This window comes from Carlito syrichta, unplaced genomic scaffold, assembly GCF_000164805.1.
Source record: "Carlito syrichta isolate Samal-C Ts95f unplaced genomic scaffold, Tarsius_syrichta-2.0.1 Scaffold315402, whole genome shotgun sequence".
NCBI lineage: Eukaryota > Metazoa > Chordata > Mammalia > Primates > Tarsiidae > Carlito > Carlito syrichta.
In genome coordinates this window covers 113,489-135,681 of record NW_007259498.1, presented here as the reverse complement: position 1 = coordinate 135,681, position 22,193 = coordinate 113,489, and the positions used below count along the sequence as shown (strand labels likewise).

General features: G+C 42.8%; 1 protein-coding gene across 1 annotated transcript in view; it reads left to right on the top strand.

Annotated features, from left to right (window-relative positions):
* Window positions 1-20,830, top strand: part of WWTR1 (WW domain containing transcription regulator 1) — a 169,559-nt gene extending 148,729 nt beyond the window's left edge. Inside the window, exons 4-6 of the mRNA XM_008072740.2 lie at window positions 9,359-9,492; window positions 11,995-12,107; window positions 17,454-20,830. Coding sequence (XP_008070931.1) covers window positions 9,359-9,492; window positions 11,995-12,107; window positions 17,454-17,638 — 432 coding nt within the window. The 3' untranslated portion in view covers window positions 17,639-20,830. The remainder of the gene's footprint in view (window positions 1-9,358; window positions 9,493-11,994; window positions 12,108-17,453) is intronic.
* The last annotated feature ends 1,363 nt before the right edge of the window (window positions 20,831-22,193 follow it).

Here is a 22,193-nt window from a genome sequence, read left to right as displayed (position 1 = left end):
TCCTCTGTTGCCCAGACTGGAGTGCAGTGGCCGCTCCTGGCCTCGCAGCCTCGACCTGCTGGGCTCTGGCGATCCTTCTGCCTCAGCTCCAAGTAGCCGGAATTACAGGCATGCGCTACCACGCCCGGCTGATTTTTTGATTTATTGTAGAGATGAGGTCTCGCTGCCCAGGCGGGTCTCGAACCCGCAGGCTTAGGCAATCCACTCACCTCAGCCTCCCAAAGGCGCGGGATTACAGGCTGAGCCACCAAGCCCAGCTTCTTTTTTTTTTTTGAGTTGGAGTCTTACTCTATCACCCCGGCTGGAGGGCAGTGGCACGCTCCTGGCTACCACAGCCTCGACCTGCTGGGCTCAGGCGATCCTTTCTCCTCAGCCTTCCAAGTAGCTGGAACTACAGGCACTCGCCACCATGTCTGGCTAATTTTTAAATTTATTTTTGTAGAGATGAGGTCTCGCCAAGTTGCCTAGGCTGGTCTCTAACCCGCAGGCTCAGGCAGTTCTCTCACCTCAGCCTCCCAAAGCGCTGGGATTATAGGCATGAGCCACCGAGTCCGGCCTGAACTGGAATTTGAACTTCAGTCTTTCTGGTTCCAAAGACAGTTTTCCTCTTTGGTCATGCTGCTTTTTCTGTGCCAAGCCCTGTACATGTCCAATAGCATTGAACCTTCCACTGCTGCTTGAGAGTCCCAGTGGCCAATAGCTCAGAGAACTGAGAAGCAGCCAGTTTCCCCCACTGAACCAACTACAACCAGAAAGTCCTTCATCATATCTGCCTCAAATCTAGGACAGATAGGATCTTCAGTCTTTCATGTGACAGTCCATTAATAGCTTGAGAGGATGGGTGCAGTGGCCCATGCCTGTATTCCCAGCACTTTAGGAAGTGGAGACAAGAGTATTGCCTGAGTCCAGGGGTTCGAGACCAGCCTGGATAACTTGGTGAGACCGTGTCTCTACAGTAAATCAAGAAAAATTTGCTGGGTGTGGTGGCACGTGACTATAGTTCTAGCTACTTGGAAGACTGAGGTGGAAGGCTCGCCTGAGTTCAGCGGGCCTAGGCTGTGGTGTCCATGAGCATGCCACTGCACTCCAGCCTGGGCAACAGAGTGAGACTCCTACTAAAAAAAAAAATAGTTTGAGAGCCACAGAGCGCCCTTCAATCTTCTCCTGTGGTTACATAGCACCCCCATATGTCTTCACAGGGTATGACACCCCTGACTCCTCCCCATCCTAATTGTTCCCCACTGGTCACTCTTTTCAAAGACTTCGGGAAAGTGGTGAACAGAGACCTGGATGCAGCCTTGTACATGAAGGTTGATTGGAGGGAGTGAGGTCGATTGGAATAGCTAGAGAAGCAGTAATGACCTGCCACTTGAGATGGAAAGCGTGTTTCCAGCGTGGTGACACTGGGGAAATGGAGTCCATAAGTCTCATGATTCCTTATGGTCTGTGACCCCTCTGGAATCTTCCATGAGGACAGGACACTGTCTGCCTTGACAGATTGCTGTATCCCCACTGCCGAGAACAGTATCTTGTGTCTGGTAGTCTTCGTTGTATTAAAAAATAAAATAAAACATAGAGGTGTAAGTGAATGAATTGTTGTAGGGACTGAGGGAGACATAGTTGACTTGGGTTTTGAACTTAGATGGCTAATGCTGCGAGAAAAAGCTTGAAGTCTACAGGAAGAGCTGCTTTGGGCCAGATGCGAGCCCATCGTGGGACATGTGGGGTTTCGAACACCAGCTGGACACATTTATTTAGGGGTTCAGGACTGGGAGAGGCAGGAAGTAGTGACTTGCGGTGGCTGTGGTTGGTGGTCAGGGAAGGCACCTGGGTGAGGTGGTGTAACATGACCTCGAAGACTGGGTGAGCTGTGACTCAGTGGAGGGGACCGAAAGTGCTGAGGTGTCTGGGAGACTGAAGGATTGTTTTGGAGGTCAAGGAGGGTGCAGGGGACACTGGCAGGGACCTGTGAATCGACCTGTTTACCTGCAGTGCGGAGATAAGTGCCCAGCTACTTAGTGTTTGTTATCCTGCCTAGGTTAGAGGGAGAGGGGCTGAGCATTGAGTTAAGGCAGCTGTGCCACTGGTTGTCAGAGCGACGGAGACCTGAGTCATGCCCTTGACCAGGCTTGGCCAACTGTCACCCCTCTGTTTCCATGAAAGCCTGCTTCATCCAGCATCTGTCTTTTGTCTGTGTCTCAGCTGCTTTGGTCCCATCAGTTGTTTGTCTTTCCTTTCTGTCCATGCAAATGGATGTTATGTGGCTGTCAAAATCATACCGGGACTGGGCTTTAACTCATACTAAATTTAGGCTAAAACCAAACCCTCTTCTGTTTGGATGGAGACATGTTAGTGAAGTTGGTCCTTTTGATTTTCAAAGCTTGGGTTTTGAACTTTTTTTTTCCTTCTAATTCATGAAATAGGGAAATATTTTCATTTTAAAAAAAGTTAGAGGCTGGGTGTGGTGGCTCATGCCCTATAATCCCAGCACTTTGGAAGGCCTACATGCGAGGATTGCCTAAGCTCACAGGTTCGAGACCAGTCTGGGCAACTTGGCGAGATTTCATCTCTGTAATAAATCAAAAAATTAGCCAGGAGTGGTGGCACTTGTCTGTAGTTCCTGCTACTTGGAAGGCTGAGGTGAAAGGATCACCTGAGTCCAGCAGGTCGAGGCTGCGGTGGCCGAGAGTGTGCCACTGCACTCCAGCATGGGTGACAGAGTGAAACTCTACCTCAAAAATAAAAAATAAAAAAAGGCTAGAATTTTTACGTTTTTAAATACAGAACTATTATATTATAAAACATAAGCGAAATGAGACTTTCTTACCATTCTCCCTTTATATTTGAAACTAGCTTTTTTTTTTTTAACACAAAAAAGGTTTCTAAATCTCTCCTTGTTTAGAAAGAACTTGTTTTCTTAGCCTTGCTGACTATCGTGGTAAATGTCACACTTTGGTTTATTCCTTCCAAGGTGAATACTGACCAGGAGGAAGTGTCCCGCCACTCAGAGCGGAGTGGTTTCACATGATAATATGACCTTTAAAGTGGTTTAGTCTAACTTTTGCTTTTTGCGTTTGGTTTTTGAGATTAGAATATAGAGCATGGGATGATAAGAATAGTTGGCCGGGTGCGGTGGCTCACGCCTATGATCCCAGCACTTTAGGAGGCTGAGGTGAGAGGATTGCCTGAGCCCACGCGTTCAAGATCAGTCCGGACAACTTGGCGAGACCTCATCTCTACAATTAAAAAAAAAAAAAAATTTAGCCAGGCATGGTGGCATGTGCCTGTAGTTTCAGCTACTTGGGATGCTGAGGTGGAAGGATCACCTGAGCCCAGCAGGTCAAGGCTACAGTGGCCATGAGCGTCCCACTGCACTCCAGCCTGGGCGACAGAGTGAGACTCCAACTCCTCCCCCAAAAGGAGGAACACATGGAGGGCGGGCCCCTTGGAGTACAGGTTTCCCCTGCTAAGTAAGTGTCCTAGGGACCCATCAGCATCCGTGTACTAGCCAGTGTTGCTGTGCACCACAATATGCAGAAGAAATGTCCTGAGTTGTGACAAACAGATGACTGGCTTTTCCGCCATGACAACACGCCTACCCACACTGTTAACAGTTTTGACCCAAAACAGCGTAACCCTCATTCTCCGTCCTCCTTATTCACCCTATCTCGCCCCAAGTGGCTTTTTTTGTTTCCCTGGATGAAAAAAGTCCTCAAAGATAAATATTTTGCTGATGTGGAAGAGGTGAAACAAGGCTGATACACTCAAAGGCACCAAAATTGACAAGTTCAAAAACTGTTTTGAGCAGTGGAAAAGGTGTCTCTCTCTATAAGTGTATTACATCTACAAATGAAGAGTACTTTGAAGGTGACTGAAGTTTAAACATGTAAGAATAAATGCACAATTTTTAATAAATAAATTCTGGGTTTTTTGACATCCCCCCATCCCCCCATGTAACTCACCTTGTCACAGCAACCATATTGGTGGGCTCTTTTATTGTCCTCACGTTACAAATGAGGAACGGATAAGGTCCAGGGCGCAAATCCAACTTATTGGTTCCTGACCAATCTGCCTTCCTGACTGTGCAGTGTTAGGAGCAGCAAAGGTTTTAGTGGAACCATTTCCTGAGGATGGAGTTGGCACTGGCTAGTTGGGATGTATACAACAGGCTATCATATTTGACTCACATTTGAGGCTGAAGGTGAGAGTGAATGTTCTTAGCTTCTTTTTTCTTTTTTTCTTTTGAGTTGGAGTCTCGCTCTGTTGCCCAGACTGGAGTGCAGTGGCCGCTCCTGGCCACCGCAACCTCGACCTGCTGGGCTCCAGCGATCCTTCCGCCTCAACCTTCCGAGTAGCCGGAATTACAGGCATGCGCTACCATGCCCGACTGATGTTTTGATTTACTGTAGATGAGGTCTCGCTGCCCAGGTGGGTCTCGAACCCGCGGGCTCAGGCAGTCCACTCACCTCAGCCTCCCAAAGGCGCGGGATTACAGGCTGAGCCACCGAGCCCGGCTAATTTTTTCTTTTACTACCGATCACAGTACCAAGTATTTCGATTTGAATTTAGGTAATTTTTTTTATTTATTCATTTTTAATTTACTCATCAAGCAAATATTTTTTGAGTACCTACTATATGCCTAGCACTGTTAAAGGTGTGTGGGAGGGGTATAAAAATAAGATCCTTTCCTTCATGAAGCTAACATTCCAGTAGGAAAGACAGAGAGTAAATACCTAAGTTACTTTGAAGAAAATGAATGCAGGTTCAAGAGATAGAAAATGGCAAGAAAGAGGAAGGAGGAACATGTCTAAAGAGATGACATTTGCAGGAGACAGGCATTAAGTGAGGGATGAACTTTGGGTAGATCTGAGTGAGGAGTGTTTTCCAAGCAGAGGTAACGGTGCAGGTGGTGGGCGAGGAAGGAGGAAGAGAGTGACCAGGAGACTGGAAGGGAGTGAGCAAGGGGAGCTAGCTCATCAGAGACAAAGGAGGAATGGTGAGCAGGGATGTCTTGCAGGGCTCGGTGGGCTACAGCGAGGTCCTGCCTCCATTCGCCATCCAGGTGGGACAGGAAGCAGGTGGTCTTAGACTAAGCAGAGGGCCACGTGATCTTCATTTTCACTGCTGTGTGGCTGTGTGGATTAACTTGCGACCCAAGAATGGTCATGCAAAAGTCTTAGAGAAAGCATTGCGTGGTAAATAACAACTTTCTAGCTTAGACAAGCCTAATTTGTGAAGTTATTATTCAGATACATTCAATACCCTTTCTGTATTTTTTCTCATTTATGAGTCAATTGAAAGTGGAAAATGATCCTGTGCGCCTCCTACAGACAGAAGGTAACATGTGCATTTTTGGTGACCTGGTGGCTAAGCCTTAAGGGCTGTTAGGGAAAACATTCATGAAGAATAGAACTTCTATTCTTTTAAATTTAAAATAGAGGAAACAAATGTGAAATGCCACAGGTAAACATTTTCGCCAATATACTTTAGGTTCTTTTTAGCTTTGGTTATTACAAATAGTCCTTTTAAATTTTATTTATATATTTAGCCACAGAAGCATTATTTTATGTTGTATCTATTGGAAATATGCTAGGAGTAATTTAAATGACTAGGAAAGTTTAGAACTATTTATTTTATGTCTACTTTCTATATAAGTTCTGGTAATTTAAACTTGATTGTCACATTATGTGTCATTGCAGATAAATAATTTGTAAACATTATATATAATGCTTTTAAAAATTTTATCCCATGAAGTTCCAGAAGTGATTATATTTCAGTTTAGACCTCCTGGACATTGCAGACTCAACTTGTTTGTTTTTTTTTGTTGTTGTTGTTTTGTTTTGTTTCAGTTAGAGTCTTACTCCGTTGCCCAGGCTGGAGTGCAGTGGCACACTCACAGCCACCCCAGCGTCAACCTGCTGGGCTTTGGCAATCCTTCCTCCTCAGCCTTCCAAGTAGACGGAACTACAGGCACACTCTAACCACATCCAGCTAATTTTTTTAATTGATTGCAGCGATGAAGTCTCACCAAGTTACCCAGGCTGGTTGCAAACTGGCGAGCTCAGGCAATCCACTCAACCTCGGCCTCCCAAAGTGCTGAGATTACAGACTGAGCCACTGAGAACTTGTATTCTTAAGACATATCTTGATAAAGTTTTGTTAACTATAAAGTATAGCCATCTCATCAGCTTTTATGTTTAAAAGGACATTTGTCTAGCGGTAAATCCCACATTGATTTAGAATGGTTGAAGAATGAAATATTCTAGGTAAAGCTGATTTTTTTTTTTTTCGGATAACAAAAATTATTAGTCAAAGGATTTTTGTGTGTACAGTTGATAAAGAACTAGAAATCATATCCATGACCAGATGTGTTTCAGACTGTGGTTCCGGGTGTCTGAGTCTGTAGGGGAAATGGAACTGGGCGGATGGCCTCTGGGTACCTTGTGCCAGATTCAGTCCTTGTTTTTTGATCTGAAAGGAAAGCCATGGTTGGATAATAAGATTTCTAAAATACACTGCCTGTCATGTACAGACTATTCGAAAATTGATTATTCTAGATTTATTCAGAAGGTACTTTCTAGATTTCTTTTTTTTTTTTGGTCTGCTTTTTTATGGGTGACTGAGTAAAACTTGTTAGTTAAGTATTCTGATTATTTGAACAGAAGTGAGCCAGAGGCCTTTTCTAGCTAGAACATTTATTTTGGAATATTAAGTTAACAATGCAGTTTTTTTTTTTTTTTTAATCAGCGAGGTCTCACGGTTTGTGAGTGTCATGCTGCCATAACTCCTAGGAACAGCACAATGAACTCTAGCAACTGAACGTTTTTATAGCCGATGACTTCACTAGGACCTGTCTAGACGGCAGCTACTCTCTAACGTCATAGCGTGTTAGGGCTGGAATTGATCTAACAAAGATACTGTAGCTTAGATGACCTACTTGTTTTGTTTGCCATAGTTGTAGCCATGGTTTTGAGGTTTAAGGGACAGTGAGACCAACGACTTCAGCGTGGAAAGTGGGAAACTGATAGCTATAAATATGAAAGACCTAACCCTGGTTTTGGATGCAATTATAAACACACAAAAGTGTTCTCTTCTGGAAATAGCTGCAAATTTTAAAAGAATTTGATGTCTGGTCGGTCATGTTTGTCAAAATGGGAGCGACTCCTGGAGGTTGTACCTAGAGAAAGCAATTGCAGTCGATAAATTTGTAACCCTTTGGATCGACTGTCCCTGGCAGAGTAATGCTAGCTTAAGAAAATACTTGTGTTACATTTTTTGCTAATGAAATCCGTATGCCGTCAGTTACTTGTCTGTGGGATTTGGAATGGATCTACATGGTTTCCCAGCCTTCAGCATTTTTGTCAAGTCATCAAAACAATTAGTCAAATAGAAAACTGATTAACTTTTTTTTTTTTGAGTTGGGAGTCTCACTCTGTCGCCCAGGCTGGAGTGCGACAGCATGCTCACGGCCACTGCAGCCTCAACCTGTTGGGCTCAGGTGATCCTTCCGCTTCAACTTTCCAATTAACTGGAAATACAGACACGCGCCACCATGCCTGTGAATTTTTTTGATTTATTGTAGAGATGAGGTCTCGCCATGTTGCCTAGGTTAGTCTTGAGCCTGTGGGCTCAGGTAGTCCTCTTGCCTCCACCTCCTAAAGTGCTAGGATTACAGGCTTGAGCCACTGCGCCCAGTTTTTTTTTGGATTGACTTTTTTTTTTTCTTTTTTTGAGTCCATCTCCGAAGCTGGAGTGCAGTGGCATGCTCACGGCCACCTCAGCGTTGACCTGCTGGGCTCAGGCGATCCTTCCCCCCTCAGCCTTCCAAGTAGCCAAAACTACAGGCATGCACTACCACACCCAGCGCTCTCTCTCTCTCTCTCTCTCTTTCTCTCTCTCTCTCTATATATAATTTTTTTTTAAGTGTATATTATAGAGACAAGGTCTCACCAAGTTACCCAGGTTGGTCTTGAACCACTGGGCTCAGGCAGTCCTCTTGCCTCAGCCCCTCAAAGTGTTTGGATTACAGGCGTGAGCCACCATGCCCAGCTTTGATTGACTTTTTTTTTTAGTTGGAGTCTCACTCTGTCACCCAGGCTGGAGTGCAGTAGCATACTGACAGCCACCGCAGCCTCAACCTACTGGGCTCAGGCGATCCTTCTGCCTCAGCCTTCCAAGTAGCTGGAACTACAAGCACGTGCCACTGTTCCCGGCTAATTTTTTTGTTGTATTATAGAGATGAGGTCTCACCAAGTTGCCCAGGCTGGTCTCGAACCTTTGGGCTTAGGAGTCCCCTCACCTCAGCCTCCCAAAGTGCTGGGATTATAGGCATGAGCCACCGTGCTTGACTCTTTTTTTTTTTAATCAGGATTTACTGAGAGGACAGAAAACTCCCACAATGGGAGAGGCCCTGAAGGGGTTGCCCTGATCGAGTTTTTTGTTTTGTTTTGTTTTGGGGTTTTTTTGTTTGTTTTTTTTTTTGAGTTGGAGTCTCACTCTGTCGCCCAGACTGGAGTGCAGTGGCCGCTCCCGGCCACCGCAGGCCTCAACCTGCTGGGCTCTGGCGATCCTTCCGCCTCAGCCTTCCAAGTAACTGGAATTAAAGGCATGCGCTACCACGCCCGGCTGATTTTCTTATTTATTGTAGAGATGAGGTCTCGCTGCCTAGGCGGGTCTCGAACCCGTGGGCTCAGACAGTCCACTCATCTCAATCTCCCAAAGGCTTGGGATTACAGGCTGAGCCACCGAGCCCCTCTCTGATTGAGTTTTTTAAACAAACTTTTTAACTGGTTGTTTTACTTTCCTGGCTCTTGACATAAAACTGCCAGACGTAATTTTTTTTTTTTTTAATAGAGATGAGGTCTCACCAAATTCCCCAGGCTGGTCTCAAACTCCTGGGCTCAAGTAGTCCTCTCACCTCAGCCTCCCAAAGTCCTGGGATTATAAGTGAGAGCCATCACACCCAGCCCAGATATTTTTTCTTTGATTGATTTAGATTTGGTCTGAGAACCTGGGATAGAAATAGCGTTGTATCTGAGAAAGTATCTTGAGAGACCTTTCTATGATCTGGATGTTTAAACAATCGCATGGGTGGGACCATTGCAATGGTAAGTGTGCTGAGGTCAAATGGTAATTGCGCTTCCCATGGACTGTGTGAATGTGAGAAAGTGACTTCCGTCTGTAAGACTTCAGGGAAAGAACACTAATGATTTCCTGATGATTTTGACTTACTGAGAATAAGTATAAAGTGCTTTGTATTTGATGAAAAGTTTTCATGTGAAGTATACTCTGTTCCATGCCTTGTGACTATGAGTGTGACTATGACCCTTGCCTCCCCCCTCTGACTGTCCTACTTCAGGAAGCTGCCCTGTGTCGACAGCTGCCCATGGAAGCTGAGACTCTGGCCCCGGTTCAGGCTGCTGTCAACCCGCCCGCCATGACCCCAGACATGAGATCCATCACTAATAATAGCTCAGATCCTTTTCTCAATGGGTAAGTTCATCTTGGAGGCCACTTATTTTTGCTGTCTGTATGATGTGATCTGGACCGTAACGGGGTCTTTATTTACTTTGGGAAAAGATGGGTGAGACGGGCGAAGTAGGAGGAGCTGGCAGAAAAAAGAAAAGAAGTCATTTCCTATTTTGAAATTCTCAAATTTAAAAATCGGTGCTATTACACGGAGTAGACCCCTAGTCAATAATTTGAAAATGAGGGCCAGTGTGGTGGCTCACACCTGTAATCCCAGCAATTTGAGAGGACAAGGAAGAGGATCATTTGAGGCCAGGAGTTAGAGGCCTCAAATGATAACATAGTGAGACCTCGTCTCTATTTACAAAAGTAATAATAATTTTAAAATTTGAAAATAGGGATGAATTTATCATTTAAACACGATGGTGTTGTCTAGTAATAATATTTGCAGTAATCTTGTGGTTTTATGTAACCAAAAATGGGATAAAAGCATGGCACATAAATAGAGAAAAAAAACAATAATTAAGAGATGATGTTTACAGTGAAATGTAAATAAGGTCTGTAGTTTAGTTATAGTATTCTACAATGTCAGTTTCCTGGTTTTGGTCATTGCACTATGGTTATGTAAGATGTTTTCACTGGGGAAACTGGTGGAAGGGCACATAGGAACTCTCTGTCCCCTTTTTGCATCTTCTATGTGAGTATAAAGTCATTTCACAATTTAAAAATTAATTAAAACAAAGAGGTCATGTTTAAAAAAATAATAAAACATAGGAGCAGGCTGGGCTTGATGGCTCATGCTTGTAATCCCAGCCCTTTGGGAGGCCAAGGCAGGAGGACTGCTTGAGCTCTGGAGTTTGAGATCAGAATGGGCAACATAGCGAGACCCTGGCTCTATACAAAATTTTAAAAAATTAGCCAGTTGTGGTGGCACATGCCTGCAGTCCTAACTACTTGGGAGGCTGAGGCAGAAGGACAGCCTGAGCCTAGGAGGTCAAGACTGTGTTGAGCTGTGATCGTGCCACTGAACTCCAGCCTGAGCAATAGAGTGACACCCCAACTCAAAAAAAAAAAAAAAAAAAAAAAAAAGGAGCAGAAAGGGAACGATAACTTAGCCAGAAATATCTTCAGAGTAGAAGTAGTCCACCTGGATTGCGCTTTTCAAGCCCCCAATAAAGGACAGTACTCTGTGTTTTTTCTTCTGCCCTTGAAGAGACTTCTGGCAAACAAATGAATACAATTATGACTATTATTAAAGAGAAAGAGAGATGAAAACAAGCAGTAACTGAAATAATAAAGGAATTGGAGTTTTTAGGCTGTTGGTTTTAAAGTATAGAAAAACATAAAGAGTAACATAAGAGTTACTCATGTATCTCCTCCATCCATATTTTTTTCATAAGTAAAATACTACAATTAATATTTTAACCCATCCCTACCACCACTGGATTCTCATTTGTTTTCCTTTCTTCTGTTCCGAGTGGATGTCACTATTCAGAAACTGTTGCGTGACCATCACACCGATTTTTATACTTCGTGACCATCACACCGATTTTTATACTTCTTATTGCTTCTCAGTATGTGTTTTTATAAGCAATATTTAACATGGTTTTCTGTTTGTTTGAATCAGGGTCTCACTCTGTCATAGGCTGGAGTGCACTGGTATGATCACCACTCACCATAGCCTCAACCTCCTTTACTTAGGTGATCCTTCCTCCTCAGCCTCCTGAGTAGCTGGGACTACAGGCACATGCCACCATGCCCAGTTAATTTTTTGTAGAGATGAGGTCTTGCTATGTTGCCCAGACTGGGCTTGAACTTCTGGGCTCAAGCAGTCCTCCTGCATTGGTCTCCCAAAAGTGCTGGGATTATAGGCGTGAGCCACCATGCTTGGCCTGCTTCTGGTTTTTAAAAATGTTATACAAATTGTATAATATGCTATATGTGTTTTGTTTGTTTTGAGTCGGAGTCTCACTCTGTTGCCCAGGCTGGAGTGCAGTGGCATGCTGACGGTAACTGCAGTCTCGACATACTGGGCTCAGGCGATCCTTTTGCCTCAGCCTTCCAAGTAGCTGGAACTACAGGCATGTGCCACTGTGCCCGGCTAATTTTTTGATTTATTGTAGAGATGAGGTCTCGCCAAGTTACCCAGGCCGAATTTGAACCTGTGGACTCAGGCAATCCTCTCACCTCGGCCTCCCAAAGTGCTAGAATTATAGGCATGAACCACCGTACCCAGCCTTCATATGCTATATGTAGAACAGTGTTCAAATGGTTATTTTGAGGTGAAAAGGAAATCAGTGTCAATTTACTGTGAATGGCCAGTTTTATTTGCTTACAATGTATTAACCTCATTGACATTAGGATGTCTATTTCAACATAAAGGGATGCTGAGTCTGCTTCCGTTCATTACCTTGAGTTTGTGTGGCACGACAGAACTACGCTAGTTTAGAGTTTTTGTGGCTGTATTTTATGTTGCAGTTTATTTCATGGTCTCACATAGAAGTTTCTCCATTTTTCACTCTGCAGAGGACCGTACCATTCAAGGGAGCAGAGCACTGACAGTGGCCTGGGGTTAGGATGCTACAGTGTCCCCACAACTCCAGAGGACTTTCTCAGTAACGTGGACGAGATGGACACAGGTAGGAGCAGAGCCTGAGGGCACTTGCAAATTTACATTTTAAAATTGTCTCTTTGGTCACCTGAATTTTATTTATTTTAATCATTTATTTATTTATTTATTTTGAGTCGAGGTCTCACTCTGTCATCCAAGCTGGAGTGCAGTGACACGCTCATGGCATCACAGCGTTGACACCTGCTGGGCTCGGGTGATCCTTCCACCTCAGCCTGCCAAGTTGCTGGAACTACAGGCACGCGCCACCACGCCTGGCTACTTTTAAAATTTTATTTATTGTAGAGACAAGGTCTTGTCAAGTTGCCCAGGCTGGTCTTGAACCCCTGGGCTCAGGCAATCTCCTCGCCTCAGCCTCCCAAGGTACTGGGATCATAGGTGTGAGTCATTGGTGGACCCATCTGTCATTTGAATTTTAAAATCCAGTCAGAAACACTTGATTTTAGCAAACATGTAAAATGACAACTGAAAAGCCACCCAGACACCAGGCACTGTGAACAAACTCTAGCCACTTCTCCATAGATTATACAAACATAATTTTACAACTGGGCACAGACTTTTTATTTCTTTTCTTTTTTTTTTTGAGTTGGAGTCTCACTCTGTCACCCAGACTGGAGTGCAGTGGCCGCTCCCGGCCACCGCAGCCTCGACCTGCTGGGCTCTGGCGATCCTTCTGCCTCAGCCTTCCAAGTAGTGGAACTACAGGTGCGCGCTACCATGCCCAGATGATTTTTGATTTACTGTAGAGATGAGGTCTCACCAAGTTGCCCAGGTGGGTCTAGAACCTGCGGGCTCAGGCAATTCACTCACCTCAGCCTCCCAAAGGCGCGGGATGACAGACTGAGCCTCCGAACCCGGCTTATTTATTTTCTTACTCATCCTTACTTCATCTTCATGCATTCCCTTCCTCACATTCCATAAAGACACCCCTGTCCACTTGCCACTATTCCACAGTGGATGTTTGTGCTGCTCTACTTTTCTTTGTTTTTTTCATTTTCTTTTTTGAGTTGGAGTCTCACTCTGTCGCTCAGGCTGGAGTGCATGCTCATAGCCACTGCACCCTTGACCTGCTGGGCTCAGGCGATCCTTCCAAGTAGCTGGAATTATAGGCACGCACCACCACGCCTGGCTAATTTTTTGACTTATTGTAGAGATGAGGTCTCCCCAAGTTGCCCAGGCTGGTCTCGAACCCGTGGGCTCAGGCAGTCCTCTCACCTCAGACTCCCAAAGTGCTGGGATTATAGGCATGAACCACTGTGCCTGGCCTGCTCTAATTTTCAATGGTGATGTGTGGGCCATTTTTCTCCTGGGAAGTGATCCTGGTTTATAGTTTCAGCAGCATGCAAATGGCCTCCTGCCATTCACTGCATTTGGGATGCAACTGGTCTTGGGCATTTGGAGAGTTAAGCAACCTAGGGAGTTCTAAATTGTCAGCTCTAGGTTCTAGCAGGTTATTGATATCCTTCTTCAGGAATTAGGTGACTTTTGCCTAGTCCCAGCCTGTGCATCCTTCAGGCCAGGCCTCAGCAGGCCTTCCAATGACCTCTCTTTCTCTTCTGTTCTCAGGAGTAAGTCCTCCAATTGCAAAATCCAAATTTAGTCTTATCAGCCTTATCTAGACTTAACTGTGAAAAAAGTCTCCCAGAAGGTATTCTAGAACCAGCAATAAATGACAGCTGAGGTGTCCATTATTTGGAATTTTTTAGGAAAGTTTCTCCTCCCTCATTATTGACAATAGGAAATTGTTTTGTCTGGGTACAGTGGCTCATACCTGTAATTCCAGCACTTTGGGAGGCCGAGGTGGGAGAATTGCTTGAGCCCAGGAGTTTGAGACCAGCCTGGGCAACATAGTGAGACCTTAGCTCTACAAAAAAAAATACCATAATTAGCTGGGCATGGTGGCATGTGCCTGTAATCCCAGCTACTTGGGAAGCTGAAGTGGAAGGATCACTTGAGCTCAGGAGGTTGAGGCTGCAGTGAACCAGGATTGCGCCACGGCACTCAAGACTGAGACCCTGTCAAGAGTGAGAGCCTGTCTCAAAAAGAAAATTAATTCTTCTATGATTAAAATAAAACTTCCTTTTCCCCAATCATTTCTCCATCACGCCTGCTTTTTGCACTGTGCTCCCAGATGACTCCTCTTTGCATTGTGAATATAAATTGTTAAGACCAAGAGTCATACTCACAGCCAGGCGTCTTCCGAGCATAGAACATCCAAGAAGTTCCTCCAGGATCTTATTGTAGGCCACCATCTTTGTGTTGAGGAGTTTGTACAGACTGTCTTGTGAGGAGCCACCCAAGAACAGTTTTAGCTATTTATTCTGCTGTTCTTCTGTTTTTCACTCCAGTTTCCTACTCCCACTTCCCCTTCATCTCTCTGTTTTTTGGGGTGAGATTTATTTTGCTCTCTTTGGAACAGCTTAGTAAGTGGCTTCTTCTATGTTTAATAGTTGTTTATGTACATCTTTTACACACTGGGAAACCAGTAAGTGTAGAAAGGAAAATTAAATTAGAAAGAAAGCTCATGGGACATGGGCATATATTCTCAAGGGAGTATAGTTCTACAGTAACAAGATGAGGAAAAATCAGCGGGGTAGGGGGTGCAGAGCTCAGGTGTAGAACATCCAGAAAGCTCTGTCTAGAAAGATCTATGAGGCCTGCTGGCCACACACAGGCCACATGCTGAATGGGAAGGAGCCAGCCGAGCACTCTCCTTGCAAACGCACACACAGAAGCAGCTGGACTTGGTGCGAGGATAGAGCATGACCATGAGCAAAGGCTGAAAAGTCATCTATCCTTCCAGAATATTCTCCCGCCATCACACTCTTTTATAAATTGCTCGCCTTTTGTCTCTTTCACTTTTTAAGTGGATAAAACTGTAAAGCGCAAAAAAGTGTACTATGAGTTAGCAGAGTTGCTTCAAAGAGATGTTTTAAAATCGTTAACCTTCTAAAGCTTGACTAGTCTCGCAAGCTTTCCACGCCTAAGGAGAAGGGATAAGAGGAATTCGTTAAGAGATTTTACTTGGCTGAAAAATGTACTCTTGAGTGTTAAAAGGTTAACATGGGAAATCAGTAAAAATGCATGATTCTAATGGAGATGAAAAAAGATATCAAGCATGTTCAATCAGATTGTTTTTTAAGACAGATAATTTTTAAAGCCTCATTTTTATCTTTTACACTCTAGTGGGTAGAAAGAAATTATTTTGGACTTTGTATTTTGATGTTATTTTTCAAAATCAGTAACACTATATTGAGGTCATGTTGTTAAGACTGGTTTGATCCTTCAAATTAGTGTCCTTTGCAAGGAAAATCCTATAAAATGTTTCCCAAGAGACATTGATATTTTGTGACTTTTAGAAAAGTCAGTATGCTGTGTTGTCACCAAAATGCAAGTCTGATTATGTCTCCTTCATCACTTGGAAAGATGTAATTTTTTACTTGGAAAACATAAATGGTTAAAATGAATGTTCCGCAGGTTTGCTCAGAATAGTGCAATTTGTATGCACACTCTTCAGGAAGGCACTTGTCAGACACAAAAAGCTAATTTAGCAAGTTTCTTCAAAATGACGTTATGGTGAAAGCTGGCCTAGGTTGTCAGTGCTTCTTAATCTTGAGGTTGACATTATCCCTTCAGAAAATTACTTGTTTGGAGCTGGTTGAATTAGCCAGTTGTGTTGATACTATGTAATGAATAGTGGTTGAGTCCCTAGGTTTTTCTTTTTGTTAACATAATCAATAAACACATATTATATTTTTGTATGACTGTAACTTTGGATGGATGGATGACACCTGGAGACATCGATACGTGGCAGACACTGTATGACACTTGACTCCAATTTGTGAAGGAGGTACTAGAATCCCAATTTCCAGATGGATAAACTGAGAGTCAGACAAGTTAAAATGTGTCTAAGATTACACAGCTAAAAAGCTCATTCTAATGACATATGCATTATCTCCTATACTATTACATATTTAAAAAAATACATTCTTCAAATCCTATCCCAGAAACTGAAGTTTCTTAACTGTGTTCTGCAAACTCAAGTTCTGTTAGGATACATACTCTCCAAAATAGGATTAGGAGGTTAAATAGGTTTAGGAAATAGTGGCTTAGACAAAATAAAACATTTCTTTACTGCAAGACTTAATTTTTTTTTTTTTTTTTTTGAGTAGGAGTCTCACTCTGTTGCCCAGACTGCAGTGCAGTTGCACACTCATGACCACTGCAGCTTCGACCTGCTGGGCTCAGGTGGTCCTTTCACCTCAGCCTTCCAAGTAGCTAAAACTACAGACACGCGCCATCATGCCTTTCTAATTTTAAAAATTTTATTGCAGAGATTCGGTCTGGCCAAGTTGTTCAGGCTGGTCTTGAACTCATGAACTCAAGCAATCCTCTCACCTCGGCCTCCCAAAGTGCTGGGATTATAGGTGTGAGCTACCGCACCCAGCCTGACTTAAAACTTTAATATGCTCATGTGTGTTGTGACTCACATGCCTGTGAGAACGGTAGATAGTTGGGTGTATGTATTGTGGAAAGAGGGAGCAAGTTTGCATAGCTCACTTAAAAAATGATGCCTGGCTGGGTGCAGTGGCTCATGCCTGTAATTCTAGCACTTTGGGAGGCCTAGGCAGGAGGATTAGTTGAGCCCAGGAATTTGAGACCAGCCTGGGCAACGTAGCAAGACTTTATCTCTACACCAAATTTTTAAAATGAGCCAGGTATGGTGGCACACACCTGTAGTCTCACCTACTTGAGAGACTGAGGTGGGAAGATTACTTGATCCCAGGAGGTTGAGGCTGCAGTGAACTATCATCATGTCACTGCACTCCAGCCTGGGTGACAGAGTGAGACCTTGTCTTAAAAAAAAAAAAAAATGCCTAAAGCCATCGATGAAGACAGCTTTTTAATTACATAGTTAAAAGAAACTCCACACTCCTATCTTTGAACGTAAGAAAGGGTGGTATGGGAAAATAAAAGTTTACAATGAAATCTGTAGATTATAGCTCTGTAATAAGGTGTAATAAGCTGTGTAACCTTAGGCACATTTAACCTCAGGCAGAGCCTCTCTACTCTTCTGCAAAACAACTCTTCATGCCCCTGTCGTAGAGAAGGCACAGATCGCAGATACCATGCACAATGCCTTTCACGTGTTCCTTTTGTACCAGGACTTTTCCCATTCCGAACCATGTCTACCCAGAAACAGCTTAGGAGTTCCCTGGCATCTCTGCACCTCCTATCAGTGAGGGTCTGTGGTAGCTGAAGACAGGAGGATGAGGGTTATGTTAATGCTTGAACTGTCCCTCTTTCAAAGGCTTTGAAGAAGGAATGACAACTTTTTTTTCCCACTCTGTTATAGGAGAAAACACAGGACAGACTCCCATGAACATCAATCCCCAGCAGACCCGCTTCCCCGATTTCCTGGACTGTCTTCCGGGAACAAACGTTGACCTAGGAACTTTGGAATCTGAAGATCTGATCCCCCTCTTCAACGACGTCGAGTCTGCTCTGAACAAAAGCGAGCCCTTTCTAACCTGGCTGTAATCTCACCCATTGTGCCTGGGATGCAACTGTGGCCTTACACTTCCTGGGCCTCTTGGAAAAGGCGACGGAGTGGGAGCAGAGCAGGTCTGCAGGCGCACTACTTTCTGCCTCTGTGACTCTTGCTCCTTTCCTGTTGCCAGTTTAATCATTGCCTGGTTTTGATCGACAGTAACTTAAGTTAAACATAAATAAATATTCTGTTTCCATCTTCTGCTAGGCTGCATTCTTGTGACAGATTATGCAGAATTGTGTCTGCAGAACAGTTTATGCAGAATAATTTCCCCCTTTTTCCCCTGCTGCCCCATGACTAAGCTTTATGGGTGTTTGTTGAAGTGTATACGTCCATTGATTATAAACCATAAAAAACTGACCACAGGCAAGTGAATTCTCTGACGGGTGGCTTTGTCCAGGAAATGTGCACAAAATTAGACCTCAGTTACAGTTTCAAAAACTGTACTGGTGATCGTAGTACCAAATGCTTTAAAAAATGATTCAACTTGAGCTTTAAAAAAATCATTGTATGGATAGTAAAATTCTGCTCTATGGAATATGATGTAGTTTTGAATCCATGCTGCCTGTGATGGCTTTTGCTACTCTGTATTTACAAAAGCACACATGTCCTATTGCCATCTGTTTTTCATGTACTGCATGGCATCTAGACAACTTAGCCCTTCCATAGGAAGGCTAGTGGCAGCATTAGTTCTTATGCTACAGATCTTGTGGAAGAGACCCGTGTGGTACCCATTCTGAGCATTTTGTTCAAACAAAACTTTTTTTTTTTCCAAGATGTTTTTGATCCATCAGTGGCAACTGTACTGTGACTGTACCTGGCCAGGCAAAAGTGTACTTTTGTCTTTTCTGAAAACATCAGGACAACACAGATTTCAACCTGATGGCACACGCAATAAGCTGTTGTTGCTTTTTAAATTCTGAAGCCTTGTCAGTTTCGCTTTCAAGATTTCAAGTGTTTAGAATAAGTCTCTCTATGAAACCGTTTGAAGGATGAAGCTGATCTCTGACTGACATGTAAAAAAATCAAATGCCCTCTGAGGGCATATGGTGGAGACAAATGTTTCTGAATTCAGTAAAATCGATTCCTAAGTATATTATCCTAACCCTGTTTGCTACCGTTGGTATAAAAAGGCATGACATATGTATTCAATACCTCTTATGTAACCAAAATCATTTGTTGTTAGCTTTTAAGGACTGAGAGAGCATCGCGTTCACCTGGCATGCGCTCTGCCTGCATTGCCAATGAAGTCCTCAACTGTTTAATATTTTTGAACTGATATTATTTATAATCTATGAATTTAATCTTTTTTTTTTTTGGAAAGACATTAATAATTGAGGTCTCTGGGAGGAAACTTTCCATTTCCTTGGGGGTTTATTTGTGGGGGATCTGGAATAAGAGCCTTTTGAATCTTCCGGAATCTAGATGTACAGAGTACATTGAATCATGCTGGAAAGAAAGCACGTGAAAAGGGCAGCGGTGATAGTCAGGTTAAGGGATAGCGTGGGAAGGATGCTAGTTGTGAAGTGGAAATAGGCACGTTTAGTACCCCAGAAGCAAGACAAGCAGAAGCTGTGAGAGGTGCCCCAAAAGAACAAAACAACAATTTTCTACTACAACCTTCATACCAAAAGACTCTTGTAGGAGAAAAGAAGGCCTTGGTGCACTTTACGGGGAGGAGGGAGACAGGGCACGCGTAGGCAGACAAGAGCCTTGCCTGCTGTGGCTTCCAACACTATGAAGTGGCTTCTTTTTCCTGGAGGCCCCATGGCTTAGGTTCCCCTAATTCCTTTCACTCTCTCGGCCCTCTGAGAGAGATAAGGGTAGATGTTTTTTATTGCTACTAAATTGAAGGGAGCACTATCTTTTTCTCTTTTGTTAGCAAAAAATTGCAAAAAGAGTTGTACATTCTTGCTAAAAAAAAAGTAAAAACTTAAAAACAAAAAACAAAAAAAGAAAAAAAAAAAAACAAGGGACCTAACAAAACTCAGCAGTGTTACTGTATTTTTTAAAAAATATTTTTATAGACATCATTTTCAGGTAATTAAATGTAAAAGAAACCGATACCCCTCTTTTTTTTTAAAGTAGTTAAATCATTGATGATTTATATGAACTATGTTTAGAAGTAATTTTCTAGTAAGCTTGTGGCATTAGAAAATACTAGAAGACTTTTTTTTTTAGTTAAATTAGTTGGAACATTTATTAATGAATATAATAAATATTTTTCCAGAATAAAATATGGACCCTGACTATGTGTTTACTAATAGATAAAGCCAGATAAACTTTTTTTTAAAAAGCCATAAAATATGGCCTTTATTAAAGAACACTAAAGTTAGAGCAACTTTCTAATGGCTATTTCCTATTATTGTAAGCGTTAAAATCCCAGCAGAATTCCTAATAAGGTGCTATTTATATTCTATTTCTTATTGCAAAACAACTGCCAGGATAGCTAGTCTTTTTAGTCCTAAATCAATCAATAAATTTTACCATTTCAGTCCAAAATTTTATCATAGGAAATGCATATTAAAAAGAAAAATTGAATCATAATTTCAGAGATCTTTCTTTGAAGGTGTTTTGTTTCCTGAGAAAACACATTTTCTTGAAGTAAATACATTGTCAAATCCTAATTGTCATTCTGTAAAATCTAAGTAATTGTTGGACAGTGTTTCACCATTGTATATAGGGTGTGAAACACCATTTCTTTCACCGATTATGCCATATATAGGAAGAAGGTAAAACAGTAAAAACTTTAGTGTGCCAGGCATGCTGGTTGACACCAGCTTGGTAGAAAAGTTCTCTGGAGTGGGAGAAGTGTTTCTAATTACAACTTGAGTTCTCATGATGTAATTAGAAAGTGATCTCTGAAAATACAACTTTTATGAAAAAAAAATAAGCTGTTAAAAAAAGGAAATTGTAGATTAACTTAATTGGGAAAATGGGCGGTTGACAGAGACCGTTTCCCTAACACACTACATTCTATATGTGCTAGTACTTTAACTTTTTAAAAAATGTACTTCTACATTTTGTAACATGACATATGTCTGTTTATTTTTAATTTAGAATGTTATGCGTACAGAAAATATGCACCCAAATCAATCAGATCAAACCATTTTACCTGGAGTTTGGTACTGGTTTTTACTCTCTGATTCTGTATAAGAAAAATAAATACAATTGAATTTCCACTCGGAGCCTTTGTCTTTTCATTATTTGTCTATGTTCCTTTTACTGAGGGTTTTGGGTGGTACTGAAGAGAGGCTTATGTAACCCTCCTGGCAGACAATGAAAGAAAGACAATTCTGAAGGCAAACAATTTGTTGGCTCACATGCCTGGCCTTCAGCATTCTAAATGTTCTCATTTTCTCTTTATTTGACGTAGCCTCCAAGACGTTAAAAGGAATGTATATATTTTAAAATCACATTGGCCAGTGTAATCCCAGCACTTTGGGAGGCTGAGGCAAGAGAATCACTTGAGCCCAGGAGTTCAAGACCAACCTGGACAACAAATCGATATCTGATGGCTACAAAAAGAAAAAGAAAAATTAGCTGGGTGTGGTGGTGCTTGCCTGTAGTCCCAGCTACTCAGGAGACTGAAGCAGAAGGATCACTTGAGCTCAGGAGTTCGAAGTTGCGGTGAGCCATGATTATGCCACTACATGCCAGCCTGGGTGACAGTGAGACCCCCAACTTAAAAAAGAAAAAATTAAATGTTGGCTAAGGTGTGGGGAAATAATTCAGGTACTTTGTAACCTGCATGAGGCTGGCAACCTGGTCTGTTTTGTTAACTGTTGTATCCCAGTCCCTAGGGCATACAGTGGCTGTCCAGTCCATAGTGGATATCCAGTATATGCTTGTTAAATAAATTAATCGTTTGGCACATGTTTCCCAAGGAAGCAAGTAGTTTCAGAGCAGACACATAGATACGCGGGGCTGCAAAATAGGGAATGCATTTTCTAGACAGTTTAGTTGATTAAACAAATCTGTCACCAATTAGTGGGTGACAAACATTGTAACCAATTACATTTGTTTACTTGATCAATCTAACTGATCGAGCAAACCTGTAATAGGCATTGCGGACATCAGTAAAGTGCTGGGACGTATGCATTTACAGGGTGTCCAAGTTCCTTTCTTCCCTCTCTCCCTCAATCCTTTCCTTCCTTTCTTGTTTGCTTCTTCCTTCCTCCCTCCCTCTCTTCCTTTCTTTCTTTTAGAATTAGGAAGTATTGAAAATTTATGTATTGGTATTTCTCATTAAAAAGTCATAACTAGCTGGGCTCGGTGGCTTGGCCTGTAATCCCACGCCTTTGGGAGGCTGAGGTGAGTGGATTGCCTGAGCCCACGGGTTCGAGACCCTTCCTCAACTCTTTCCTAAAGCTGGTTTTGTGTGTGTGTGTGTGTGTGTGTGTGTGTGTGTGTGTGTGCGCGCGCGAACTCCCTGGACTCAGGCAATCCTCTCACTTCGGCCTCCCAAAGTCCTGGGATTACAGTCTGAGCCGCTGCGCCCAGCCGGATGTTTTTTGAAATAGTTTTCTTAGCCGGGCTTGGTGG